At 40.5% G+C, this 14,251-nt stretch overlaps 1 protein-coding gene across 1 annotated transcript; it reads right to left on the bottom strand.

Moving 5' to 3' along the window:
• Positions 1-1,771: 1,771 nt before the first annotated feature.
• Positions 1,772-14,044, bottom strand: LOC121333991 (galanin receptor type 1-like). Its single transcript, XM_041400846.1, has 3 exons — positions 13,333-14,044; positions 12,398-12,463; positions 1,772-2,127 (listed from the first exon to the last, which is right to left on the bottom strand). Exons 1-3 carry the CDS (start codon positions 14,038-14,040, stop codon positions 1,810-1,812), a joined length of 1,092 nt encoding a protein of 363 aa, XP_041256780.1. The 5' UTR covers positions 14,041-14,044; the 3' UTR covers positions 1,772-1,809.
• Between the last annotated feature and the right edge of the window lie 207 nt (positions 14,045-14,251).

Genomic DNA, 14,251 nt, shown 5'->3' with positions numbered 1-14,251 from the left:
AGAGTTGAAGTGAGGCTGAGGTTCTTTCACTTCTAGCTGCTAGTTTTTATCCATGGTAAATAGTCAAACAAATAAGCATTTTAGCTTTGATTTCTGTTGCAGTGATTTGCCACAACCCTTTCTTTTGGTGGCTGTTTTTCCCATGCTCTCCACTTTAGGCTGTGCAATCACTGGGAATGTAGAAATAGTTGATTTCTACACTATGGTAAATGAGAAGATTACAGCATTGGATCTAATCTAGTTCTTAAGGAAATAATTCACTGGAGCTACTCTCAGTATACTGAGAATAAAAGTTAAACAGAATATTTGCACAGATAGTTATCCAAGGATCAGGCAGTGACTTTATCCTATTGTACATGTGCTCTGTTCATATTGCACCGTTAGGGGCTCTTAAAGGAAGTTACAAACGGCAGTAAATTACTTAACACAATAGCTCCCAAGTTTTAGAAATATAGTGCAAGAGTCATCCATTTGTAGACTGGAAACCCATTCATTGCATGGACAGCAAATAATTTGTAGTTTACCTTCTGTAACTCACATTTTTACAGTCTATGAACACATCAGTCTGGATTGCAGGACATAGAAATACTGAATTAGACAACACAGTGAAATAATGAAATTATTTCAGCCATTTGCTTCCTACTTTTGAAGTAATATGCACTTCATATAGTTACAAGTAATAACCTTGAACATGGTACAAATGCCCTTACCTTTTGATAACACTAGTTTGTCACTAGTTGATAACAATAGTTTGTCAAAAAACCCAAACAACCCAAAAAACCCCTCACCACAAATTTCAGGCATTTATATACTAAAGTGGCTAATAAAGTCTTGGGTAGATAGATTGAAGAGAATACTGTATTTACCAACAAAACCTTTTTTAGACAGTACTTTCAAAAAAAGCCACAGTTTTTTAAGCATATATTGAGAAATACCACTTTCGTATTGTTGCTCACCAAGACAGTCACTGGAGCCAGTGATTAAAGGTCTTGGGTAGATAGATTGAAGAGAATACTGTATTTACCAACAAAACCTTTTTTAGACAGTACTTTCAAAAAAAGCCACAGTTTTTTAAGCATATATTGAGAAATACCACTTTCGTATTGTTGCTCACCAAGAGACAGTCGCTGGAGCCAGTGATTAAAGCAGTAATTACACACAGGAGCACACTGACACTCACTCTAGGATGTAAAAGCTGATACAGAGCCACCAGATGCAGACAGCCACAGCACTGACTCATCATCATGTGAAAGATGTAGTTGCCCAATAAGTAAATGCTACAACAAAGCCTTCAAGGGGATTTAGAGACCCTACTCCCAGTAATGAGTTAAATGTGTATGCAGCTCACACATGGTCAAATTTGTTGAAGAAACAAAGACATCCAAATACTTTAGTTTGACTTCTCCCAAACTGCTCTCACATCACTCCTTGTTCACCTCTCAATGAGAGAGGTGAACAGATGTCTACAGATGTAATTCACTGCTGTCTTCTTGTCTGTACTTATTCTACCCTCTGTATAAATCTTGCTTTAGATCCTATGGTCATGACTACAACTTCATTTGGGCTTTATCTTATGGGCATTCAGGTAATCCTGTTGCACATAGCCCAGTGTCTAGCAAGGTACCCTAGGACAGGCTCTGTCATGTCATCACAGCGAGAAGGAAATACGTCTTCTATCACTCCAGTAACCTGGCGAAGTCCACACTTTTGCAGACTCCACTGCTCCCTGGAATACACTTGCATGCATGTTCTCCCCAGACAGAACCTTCTTCCCTCCTCTTCCTCCTGAAAGGTTTTTGTGAGCCCAGCTTACACGTTTGTGGTGGAGTGGGTGGTAGAGAAGTTCTCCATGCGCACTCTGGCCAGTTTCTCAGCGGCTGCCGGCCGCAGGAAGAGCTTGCAGGTGAAGACTTGGCGGCAGGCCTTGCGGAAATTCTCCGAGAGGAAAGCGTAAAGGATGGGGTTGATGCAAGAGTTCCCGTAGGCCAAGCAGTGAGAGATGATGCGGAAGGTGAAGGAGATGTTGTTCAGGGGAAAGTGACCAAACTCTGCCCACATGGTGATGATGTGGTGTGGCAGCCAGGAGAGCAGGAACACAGCAACCACGAGAAGCACTGTCTGCGCTGTCTGGAGAAGAGAAGATCGTGTGTTAAATGGTCACAGTGAGCAAGCCAGTCTGTGCAATGAGTGAATTTGCTTTCCTCTGTCAGTACTGAAGGCAGCATAACACAGGCAACACTGACAGCTGCCAGGTGGGCAAATCATGACAATATGAAAAAGGATGCTAAAAACCCTGGTAAACTTGGACTGATTGGTTTTGGCTCAAGCAAATAACTATAGACAGTTGAGGTAGTGCCCGTAAAACTGCAAGCAGTCCAAAAGCTGCAACAATGCTAACTGTGTTACAAGGAAGAGTGGAAATAATAATCCGTAACAGTTGGAGGGTGAGGGACATAGAGGCTATTGAAAATAACTGCAGGGGAAAACAACTTCCAAGTAAGCACGGCACTGAGAGGAGTAACAAATGCTGCCCTGAGGACAAAGGTTTTTCCAGTATTGTCCCTATTATGGAAGAAACTCAGAAAACCAATGCACAGAGGATTTTTTTTTTTTTTTTTAATACACAGTGCTCATTGGTTAGACACATTCCTAGCTGGGTGATGACCTGAGGGAGGCTCCCTGTGCCTGTGGGACCCAGCCTGTGCTGCCTGGGTTAGAGGCGTGTCCCTGCAGTGCTTGCTCTCCATTTAGCTGGCCAGCCTCTGGCACAGTCTGTCATTTGTAAGTCCCAAAGCTTGACCTGAGGTTAAATTTTCCTGAAAAGAGTGTTCTTTGAAATCTCCATACAAAATGAAGGTTAACAGTGACAGTAAATAAAATCACGCTGTAACTCACTTCAACTTTCTTTCTGTAAGACCCCAAGGCCTGAGGGAGCAGGACTGCACTTTCCAAGTTTAGGAAAGCTGGTAGTGTTGCTTTTCTCTCACCTTCTACTTCTAGAACACTCAGTGAATGCCTAGCAAGTCTCAGAGATTACTGACTTCAGGTACCCTGAGATCCTTTCCTGATGTTTTTGTAGGGCTAATTCCACCTGTCTTCATGAGTTTTCAAAAATACAAATGGTAATACAAAGTGAGAAATTGCTTTGTTTTTAATCCCTCAGTTTTGGGGTTCTGTAGCAGATGCACAGCTGGTGACTTCGTTCCTCTTACCCTACTTGTTTCTCTGCATGTCTGCTTTTTAACTTTGGTATTTAGTGTTTCTAATTTCTATTTTGTCATATTAATAAATGTAACAACTTGCAAACATGCAGATGATATCCTTCCCCTAAGGAAAATTGTTGTACAAGTAACAGAAAAGCAATGGAGAAAAATTAAAATTCGGGTTTCATTTCAGCTCAAGATTTACAGCCTTACTAGTTAAGGTCAATGTTTCTGTCAATAATTCCCTTGCATGATTTCAAGTGAATAGTGTAAAGTTTCTTTCCTAGAAAAATGATAATTTTCTAGTGAACAGAAATTTGTTTAGTCAGTGGTTATCATGGCTACATTTAGTTAAACCATTAACCTCTCCAAGGAAGATGTTATTACGTTAGATCAAGACTACAATACAATTTAAAAAAAGGGATTTCTGTCAAATGGATCTCTCAAATAAGGTTCTATTAACTTTGAAAGGCAATAACCTGTAGGTTCATTGTGTACCTGGCATGCTCCAGGTGCTTCCTTGTTTCACCTACCAGAATGTTGTCAGACAGCTGAGCTAACAATGATGTTCCCCTAAGAGTGAACAAACTACCCTACCAAGTGTCCTCAAACCAGCCGTGCTGGGAGCCAGATGATGTCCTCAAAAATAGACTGGAATGATTACAAGTTGATGACACTGAAAGACACAGACCTAGTGGTCTTGTGGGGTCTGGCTCACCCGCTGTGGTATGATGGGTACCAAAAAAATTATTAATAAACAGGTCCCATCATTAGCTTTCACCAGCAATAATGGTGCTACTTCTTTACCCTCTAGCAATGTTAAGTAGCTTAGGCTTGTTACCCAGGCAACCTTTCATAACATCCATCTGCTTAAATTAGGGGGCTACAAGCACTGAAATATGCTTTTGAATAAGGCTTATATATCTAGCTTCCCCCCCCCATTGTGAAATAACAAACAGTGCATGTAACGTAGGGCTGAGTATTACACAATGGGTTTGCAGTTGCTGTGTAATAGCACAAAGCTGTTTCTGGGGTCCAGCTTTTTGGGATTTTGCAGATGGAAAACACAGACAATACTAGAGCATTAAGGTACATAATTCATGACTCAAGAAACAGGTTTTGGAAATGGAAGTTGTGTCTATTTTTTCAAGTTAAGGAATATGTAGTTAAGACAGAGGAAACTGAAACAAAACACTGTTTGGATTTTAGCGTGGTAACTTTGCTGTAGCTTAAACTACTGTTACTGTAGACTGTGACCAGCTGTGAAGAACTGATCCAAATAGTTTGTGTACTGTTTGAGCTTCTTCCATGAGCTGGGGTAGTTTGCACAGTTATTGCATTACTGTTGATCAAGCTGTCCCCACTTAATGCAAACCTTCTGGTTTGACTGAAATTTTTCTGGGTCCATAATAGACCTGTACAATGGCCACTACTGGCTACTTAAGTCTCTCTTACTACTCCTAGAAGTCTTGCAAGCAGCTCCAGGATGTAACTTATAGTGTATTTGTTGTACAGGCAAAGTGCATTGAAGCTATACAGTGAATCAATATCATGGTGACAAAGACAAGGAGATATTTTTGTTTGTCAGATAATTAGATGAACTTTTGATCATCAGTCGTGTGCAGATTGTGTTGAATTTACTTGCTTATTCATTTGTTATCTTTGTAGGTCATCTGCCTCTCATTTGTATTTTCCAGCCTTTTTTTGTCAGTTTTGCCCTTTGATTACTTTTCCTCCTGGCCCTGGACAAGCTATTTCTTGCTTTTAGCCTTTCCCCATCCTTCAAAAAGCATTGGAAAATGTGTTTAAAAAACATTTTGGGCGAGATACCTCATTCACGAGGATGATGAAGTCTTTAACATTTAATTGTGTTTAGAGCTTTTGTCCTTGATAAGCTTTTAATGAAGTTTCTTGCTTCAACTTGTCAGGCACCTTGTCAAGGGCAAAATTAAGATTGCCTGTATTAATTCAAATGCTTCAAGTATTCCATGGATTTACACATTTTAGGAAGAACCACCTGAATGTTAGATTAATAAACATTCCTGAGATTAAAATATAAAGTGGACAGAACAGTCTAGAGGGGTAGAGGGCTTGTCACTTTCCTAATTTCATCCCAGTTGGAGACAGCCCAGCTGCACATCATTTTTCAGAGCTGATCAGACCATCCATTTCTACTGTGTACCTCAGCCACACAGAAATGGGAAAGAACATTCAATTAGGTTTTTATTAAACAGTACTGGCTTGCAGACAAATTGGGCTTCATTAGTGAGACAACTGCTGTTTCCTGAATATGGTGAGATTATTTTTCCTCCTTTTTTCATCTGTAATTCTAAATGAAGAAGCATAAAGAAGCCTATGCCAGTTCTTCCACACTCTCTTATCACCAAATTACAATTGACACTTCCTTTATTACTGTTTTATAGGAGGATATCTGATTATGTGAATTACTGATAAATCTTTTCTCCTGATATGCTCGTCTCTAAGTTGTAGATTCTTTTCCTTAAAGTTTCAGAGACAATTGGTGCACATTTTTACTGCCCCAGACTTCATTGAACTAGAGTTACAGACTTCACCATATCTTGTAATTTACTGTAGTGAAGACTTAGAAACTGTGTAGTGACCCACGTGCCTTAAGCTTTTGTTTTTGCAGGTACCCAGTGTCAGTGCCCAGGAAAGACATGTGGCTTAGTGCAGTATACCACTGTACTGCTGGAGGAACTTACAACCTCTGAGGAAGACAATTTCTGTGGCTTTACATTCAGGGATACCCAATGGAGAACATCCCTTTGCTCAGAGTCCAGCTGTGAGCCAGCATGCAAACTGAAACTGCCAGTTCCTTCACTCCTGGTGCCACATTCTTGTTTGCTTTCTTGGCAAATCTAACTTCCCCTGATGGATTTGCAAACATTATTTTCCTCTTTGCACATAAATTTCTAACAGAAAGGTTCCAAGCACAGTCTGATCTCCAGAAATATTCCCATAGCTAAGTGATAAATGCAAAATGTTTAGAAAATGGCATACCTATTCTTTAGTAGCTTAAATGTTGGATAGCAGCTGTCTCTACTTCAGAGCACACACATCTTTTAATTACTACTGAAGAACTTCTTGTTCCCCTTTGCTCTTTTTTTTTATTACACTTGAGTCTAATTCTACTCTTCAGTGCACGCTGAAAGTATTCCTTTTTATTGTTCTGTTTTCTTTCTTGGAGCCAGAGGTGGCAGCTGAATGTCATGAAGAAGAGGAGGGACTGAAGTAAATATATTTTCAGATGTTATCAGCTCATTTTGATTACTTGCTTTATGTGCTAAGAGGCACTCTTCATTTCCCAGCAGCTTGCTTGCAGTGTTCCAGCTGCTCATCTGCACATCTCTCATTCTGGGATTATGCCACTAATCTTCTCTGTTGGTGCCCTTGAAATTTATTTACTTTCTATTCATAAATGTGTACGAGCATTGTGATATTTCTATTACTCCCTAATTAGTAATGATGCTCTTAATTCCTGCTGCCCTGGGCTCCTGTTAACCAAACAATGTGCAGGATGATACTTCTGAATTATATTCTTCTGCTCAATGGATCCCAGGATCTTCCATGTTCCTTTGCTATATTTACTGTTGTTCAAATGCCAAGGCCTGGAACATCACGTTCATTGTCTACATGAAAACCTTCAATTTGCATGAACAGTAGCCAAATAATTCGTTCAGCTACAGGAAAGCAGTCACAGAGCAACTTTTATCTGCCTCTCTCGGCCAAGATGTTCAGGAATACCCATCTACCTTGAAGGAATTCTGTATCTTTTACCTCAGGCTCTGGTACGACCTTCAAAGTGCAGCACTCCAGGGAGTGTCCCAAATAAACTCGGTGTGGCTTTGTGTTTACTTAGCTCTGGAAGCAATGAACAGCTGATTTGCTTACCCACCAGGCAGGCAGGGCTCACCTTTCTGTTGTAGCTAATCAATAGAAAAGCATAGCACTAATTTGTTATCTTTAAGTGGCTCATTTAGTCTGTTAATTGAAGCTTTTGGCCTCAAGGTGCCACAGCTCCTACTATCCTGTCAAGGGAGCTTGCAAAATAGCTGTGAAATTCACATCACCAGACACGTTCTTAAACTTGGAAAAGAATTTCAGATTGTTCAGTTTGCAAAGCTCATTATTTATTCTTTAAATATGCACAATACAGAACTGAGTAAACACTGAGGAACCCTGGTGTGCTCCAGAGGCCAGTAAAACACCACAGGGCCATGCTAGACCTTAGTTTGCATTAATTTCCGTCATTAAATCATCTTATTTAAGGCAGATGTAAGCTCAGAGTTCCTGGGGCTGGGCTCTTATGGAACATTTTGCAACACTGTCAGACAGGGACTGTTAACTTTCTTTGGGGCCAAATTACAGACTTGCTGTACTCTGCATAGCTGAGAAAAGAGGTAACAGAACTGAAATATACTTCATTGTCATAGAGGGATGCACAGAATTTCTTAGCATGTGGTCTTGCTGGCTGGCCTCAAAAAAACGATTATCCAAAACTTCAAAGGAGAATCCTGCAGCATCCCAGCATCTGATTTTCAAGGCAGGCAAACTTGTACAGCTAGTATGGCATTAAATGGGGAAGCAGCCAGTCATGTCTCTCTTCTGCAGGCACAGTCTTAGTTCATCATGAAGAATTTCAGCCTAGGCATGCAAAAAGTTCTAACCATCTTCCTTGCTGTAATGCACAGATGATACAAACGGAAAAGCACTTTAAATTTGGAAAAACACTTTAAATTGAGCATGTCCAACATTTGACATGTAGATGGCAAAGTTATATAAACATTTCAAAGCGGGAATCTGAATTAAGGGTCAAATTCTTCTGATAATGGAATGTGAAGTCAGGATGCAGCAAACTTTGTGCAAGGGAAATTTTTTGCAAAGTTTCATGTGTGCATAAATTGAAAAGGTTGCTGTTGTTTGAACATAACCATCCTGTAACTTAAAAGCTTAACACAAAACCTTTTGTTTGATTTTGGTTTTTGTTTTTGTTTTTGTGGTTTTTGGTTGTTTTTTCTTCTTTTTTTTTTTTTTTTCTTTTTTTTTTTTTTTTTTTTTTTTTGCGATATGTGCCTGTATGGTATATGTAGGATTCTGCTAAAGACAAACTTATTCTTTTCAGCAGATGTTTGAACACTGAGACTTGGAGAGGGTGACAGCTGCCAGAGCTCTCTGGATTATTCATAAACTGGACCCATTCAAACAAAATCTGGTTGTAACTGACTTTACAATAATGGGTCTAAACATTGCCCATGAGTAATTTGTCCTAAAAACCAGGGCCCTCTTAGGCTGTCCTTTTAGCTCCTACATGTCATTAAGTAACAGACCTTGAGTACAATGTTGTGGCAAATGGGACAGAGACAGACAGTAGAAAGATCCCCAGTAATGGAAGAGAAGGGAAAAGAGACTTTGCAAACCTCATACAGGAAATAAAACCCACACTGAAAGCCCAGCTATATGTTGTGGCACCGTGGTCTGGGAGACAACAGCTGGGCCTTCAGATCCTGGTGAAATGAAGGCTGGAGACTTTTGTTTAGAGAAGATGCTTCATATAGCACATGGTGGGAACTTCTTGACAAGACCTCCTTGAGAGGAAATGGGGTGGCAGTGCCACTCTGTGGGTGTATATGTCAGAGTTCCTCTTAACTGTGTGGATAGCCAAACCCCTACCCCTGCTTGCACTTCTAGCTGGGTTTTGTTTCCATCCTGTGATAACAGACAGAGTTATCACACACTTTGCAGCTCTGCAGGGCTCTGGGCAGCAGGTGCTGCTCTGCTGGGAGTAGGCAGCACACACCAGGGAGGGAAGGAGCACTGCTGGAGGGAGCAGGCACTGGGAACCATGCTGTGGCACAAAAAGGCAGAAAGGAGTAGAGGATCAAGCAAGAGACTTCTTGGAAAAATGAATTCCTAATACTGCAGTTCATTATGCTTTGTCTCCTGTTTCCATGGGTTTGATTTATTAAACAAAAAAGGCTTTTTTTTTTTTTTTTTTTTTCTTTTTTTTTTTTTTTTCATTTTAAAGGCATAGGTACAAATTACTGGTACACTATAACCTTTAAAGGGGGAGGTTGAGGTACAGTATCAAGTACCTGGGCTCCAGTAATATGCTTCACATACTTCAAGTCAGTTAAATACAGGATTATTTTGCTTACTTTGCTACAGCAGTGCAGCTAGGAAAATCATGCTTACACAGCACTGGGACTGTTCACTTGGCCATGCCATCATCATGTCTTTAGAAATCACCTTAGGTCTGCATCCAGCAGTGTCCCACTTGTTCTGTAAATGTTTGTCTTACTGAGGTTCACATGCTGTTTCCAGATTTCCAGGGTGTACTAAGAGCAGATAAAATACCAGCTCCTCTATGACCTTTCAGGTGGCTTTAACTTGGATTTGTCCCAGTAATGCTTCTTACTGTGTTCTGTGGCTCAAACAATGTGAGTAAGAATGATGTCTCTTCTGCCTGTTATCAGTGTTATAGGATTTGGGAGGGAGGAGGGACTGGTATTACACCAAGGTTCCAGCAAGGTCAATAAAAGCTAAAGATCCTGAAATAGGCCTTGACACTTAAAAAAAATCTTACCTGGTAATGCTATTTTTTCAGAGGCAGCCTGTAATGGAGAATAATAGCAATGTGTTTCCAGTCAGCATGTGAAATGCTGCTTATGGCAAGACCATTCCCTGAGCTATATGTCATTTGCTTTCTTTCTTAACTATGCTTTATCTTGAAGTGTTCAATCTTGAGGAGACTTCTTATCGCTTCTGAAATGCTGAGTGACAGAGCAAACTGTTTGCAGTGGTAATGTTGGCAATGGTTTCACTGGAAAATCTTGTTCAACAAGGATTCTGAGTCTGCAATTTGATTCCTTTGAGACCTTAACTCAAGTATGGAGTCCAGATGAGCATTGGGAGATTAGAGCAAAAAGCTGCTTGCAAAATTTGCTATTTAACTGTTTAAAAACAAAACAACACTAAACCCACAAACCAAACAGAAAAAAACCCAAACCAAACTCAAAGGGGAAAACCCAAAAAGAGCAAACCCAACCCCCAATCTCTTAGAGGTAGATGGAGGATAGTAGCTGAAATGCCCTGTTTTCTTGAAATTATAGGAATGAAGCAGGAACTGCATGGCCATAATTTCAGCCTATCCTCTTTTTTATGAATATGACATCTTGTTTTCCATATCAGTTTGGTGAAGATGCACACTGTGAATTAACAGGTGTGACTCAGGCAATTTTATCACCTCATGTGGGAAGACTTGGCTGTTGTGCTACACTTTCTCTCATAGCTCAAGGCAATCAGGGTTTAGGCACTGAAGTCACACCTATTTCAGAACAAACTCAGTGTTCTGTATTTACTAAATTAACCTTCCAAATGTGGATCAAGATTCATTTGTCAAACATTTTTCAGTTAAATAAGCAAAAGTTGTTCACTTAATCCCTGATGAAGTTTATGAATTAAACTCAAACACAACTACCTTCACAAGTGGACCAACTAAGTACATATGAAGGAAGCTAGATTAACAGACCTGACAGCCATCTATGAGCTTCCCATTAGGCTCTAAAGCAAAGTGTTCTCACAAAGATGTGTTTTAAAAAACGGACTCTCACTCTAGTGTTTCAAGTATACTTTGAAAGCATATACAAGAATTGAGTGTGTCTGCAACCAACACAAGGAAGTCTCCTTAAGAAAGGTTGAGTAGTGTTTGCAACAAAAAAAACCTTTAAGTAAGTACACTAAAGAAGATGTTTGGCATGCAGGAAGGCTAGATGGACAATTTCTACACAGACAGGGCTGGAAGAAGACATGTTGTGAAGGATGATGTGTGTGTGTGTAGAGGAATGTATTTAGTTTTTCTTCTATCTGAAAGGATCACCTATTTAACTAGGTCTGACTGTGCTACATGGAACAAGAATTGCTGTTAGGTGTTTCATAATTATGGCCAGGGAAATACCTAAGGGGACAGAGGAAGAAGTGCCACTAACTTGTTTGAAAAGGTAAAATCAAAGGTGTTTTTAAAATTGGTCCTCTTGGCAATATCTAATACCAAAAGTTGAGACTGAAAAAAACTGTAGAGCTATTTTTTCATCAAACTCTACAGAGCAAATCTGAAAATAAAACAAGTGGATACATTTGAAAAATGTAATAAATGAAATTCTTAACTTCTTTACAGGAAAGTAACAGTAGTTCTTTTCAGCTGAAGGTAGCATTCTCTTAAAAATTAGCAACCGAATGGGTAGTGTGCCATTCATACATAAGTAAGGAAATTCTGGAGTGAAATTTAAACCAACCAGTTTAGGGATATTTTGGTAATTTTGAGACCTAAAGCAATTTTTCAAACTTGTGAAATTGAGAAATGATTCTATATTGAATGACAGTGTCATTCTTTTCAGCACTTTATTTGCTGCATTTTATGTTATCAAAATTGCCAGCACATCTTGGTTGCCTTTTCTCATAGTAGCTGTTAAACACACAAAACTCTGACTTTGCTTTCTGCTTGTAGTCTACACTATTGATCCAGAAATTATGCTCCTGGTTTTGACATTGTAATTCACAATTTATCTGCTGCAGCATCAGCATTTATCAAAAAGTCAGTAGGCAAAATAAGACACAGTGTTCTTCAAGGTAGTCTGTTCCATCTGGGACTGGTGGTGTTCCTGCAGCAGGCAATACACAGCAGCTCATTGCTGCATAATGTGTTGCTTTAGAAAAAGTGGTGAAAAGAATGTTTATCAGAACCTACTTGAAGTTAGATGAACACATAAAACGTTCAAAACACTCTGAGAGGAAAGGGTAAGTAACACCTGTCTAACAAATATTGCTTATGGTGTATTATAACTTTGACAGTTATTGTGTTATGAGATAATATTGCAAATACCTGTTGAATTGTATCCTTACAGACAGTGTAGGTGCAAGAATTATGAAGAACAATTACGAATTGGTTGTCATAAGTATATTGCAAACAAAACTGAGTGTATACTTGTGAATGTAATGAACCAGTAGAAACTACATATACAGTTAAGTCTGGTTAGGATTCATAGGCAAAAAGGACTGGCAGAAACTGTAACAGCTCTAAATCAGCTGGAATCAGCACAGAGCAGGCTGATTTCTTTATAAACCTGGTATATCTATTGTATTATAGTCAATATACAGATTAAACCAAAGATATTTACCTTCCTCTTTGATCTCTCTGACTTCTTGGAAATGTTCTTTACTTTCGTATGGAGATGGTATAAAACCTTGGGGGGAAAAAAGGAGCAATATATTGAACAGGAAATTGAAATTTGTGTATTATTACTTGAACTCCTCATACAAACACCAAAAATTTGAAGTAATTGTTTTAACATGATTCAAAGATGAATTTGGTGTTTCAAATTTTTAATTCTAAGCTCTCCAATTTCTCTTTCAAGAAAAAAGGTTTGGAAAGAGCACTAAAACTGCTAGGCTTTCAGTAGTTCAGCATATATTAAGAGCTCAGCTGGCACCATGCTAAGATCCACAGGAGTTTTCAGATGGACTTTGAATTTTATATTGAGCCTTAGATTGTCTTCATTTATTCCCTAGGCTGATGATACTCATGGGCAGAGAGCAGGCTGTCAGTCCTGTACCCTGGGGGGACTGTTTTGTCACTCCTGGAGGCAGCACAAACAAATGCAGTGGTAGGAGTGGGTCACCCTCCAGAGGGAGGGTCATAAGGAGTGTTGGAGCACTCTAGGCAATTCTCAGCTAACAATATCTAGATGTAGCTTTTGAAACCTGATTACAGCACAGCAATAACCTGGAAATGTTTATCCCTTCATAGGTTTTTCCTCTTGCCAGTAGCAAACGTTTGTTATTTAGAAAGAACAAAATGATAAATATGAAAAACAGCAAGAGTCTTTAGGGGGTTTGGGTGACAGGCTGTGTAATCTTGGTAGCTGTAATCCTTTCTGCGAGCTGGTGTAATTTCATTCTCTGTTTTCCTTCCCTCCCCCCACCTAAAAAAAAGTATTCTGTCCCAGTAGAGGATATGGAAAAGGGTTGGCTGTGTAGTTGTGTACACACACAAGCCACCAAGATCTGGGATCTTTCCCTCCATTTAAGCTTTATTCCCATCCCTGGCACCCACCTTGGCATAGCAGCAGGTGATGAGCAGCAGGGGCAGGAGGTATCCCACCAGCAGGATGGTAATCTTGTACATCTGCTTGGCTGTGGAGCCGTTTGCCCAGTGCTCCCAGCAGAAAGAGCTGTTGGGTGCCTGCTGATGGCCACTCATGAGAGCCTGGTGCTGGGCCACGGGGATGGCAATGAGGAGGGACAGCAGCCAGATGACAGCCACGCCGAGGGCAGCGTTACGCTTGCTGCGGATGCAGGGTGAGCGTTTGGCGTGGACCACAGCAATGTATCTGTCCACAGACATGGCCACCAGGGTGAAGATGCTGACCAGCATCGTTGCCATGGCCGAGTAGTGAACCCACTTGCAAAAGAAGGCGCCGAAGATCCACTCTGGCAGGGAGTAGATGGTGGCCTGGAAGGGAACGCAGAAAAGCAGAAAGGAGAAGTCTGCGATGCTTAAGTTCAGGATGAAGATGTTGGTGGCACTGCGCGATGGGCGTCCCCTGGGCCGGAGACGCCCCAAAACAACAAACACTAGCGTGTTTCCCACCATTCCCAGGAGAAAAATCAACCCAAAAAGCACTGGTACAATCACCACCTCCGGGCCGCCCCTGGTTGCTCCTGCCCAGCATGTTGGGGCCTCTGTTTGGTTGGTCTCAAGGCTGCACTTGCTGGTGTTGGCTCCAAAGGAAAGCACAAAGTTGTATTCCTGCTCCTCCATGGAGCCAGGCAAGGAACAGTCACTGCAGCCCTGACTGCTGACAGCTATGATTGTGTTTGGTAGGGGTGGCCAGAGGTGAACTTTTGCCTTTTCCAATGTTGTGTCTTTCCTTTGAGGAGTAATTTTCTTCAGGTGATTCTTCTGAGTTCTCTCTGTCTCTGGCTCAGTTTATTCCAGAGACTGGCAAAAAAAAAAGGAGTTGAGGAATTTG

This window comes from Onychostruthus taczanowskii, unplaced genomic scaffold, assembly GCF_017590055.1.
Source record: "Onychostruthus taczanowskii isolate IOZ18803 unplaced genomic scaffold, ASM1759005v1 scaffold18, whole genome shotgun sequence".
In the NCBI taxonomy this organism is placed as follows: Eukaryota; Metazoa; Chordata; class Aves; order Passeriformes; family Passeridae; genus Onychostruthus; species Onychostruthus taczanowskii.
Note: the sequence above shows the minus strand (reverse complement) of the source record. Positions and strands in the feature narration are given on the sequence as shown.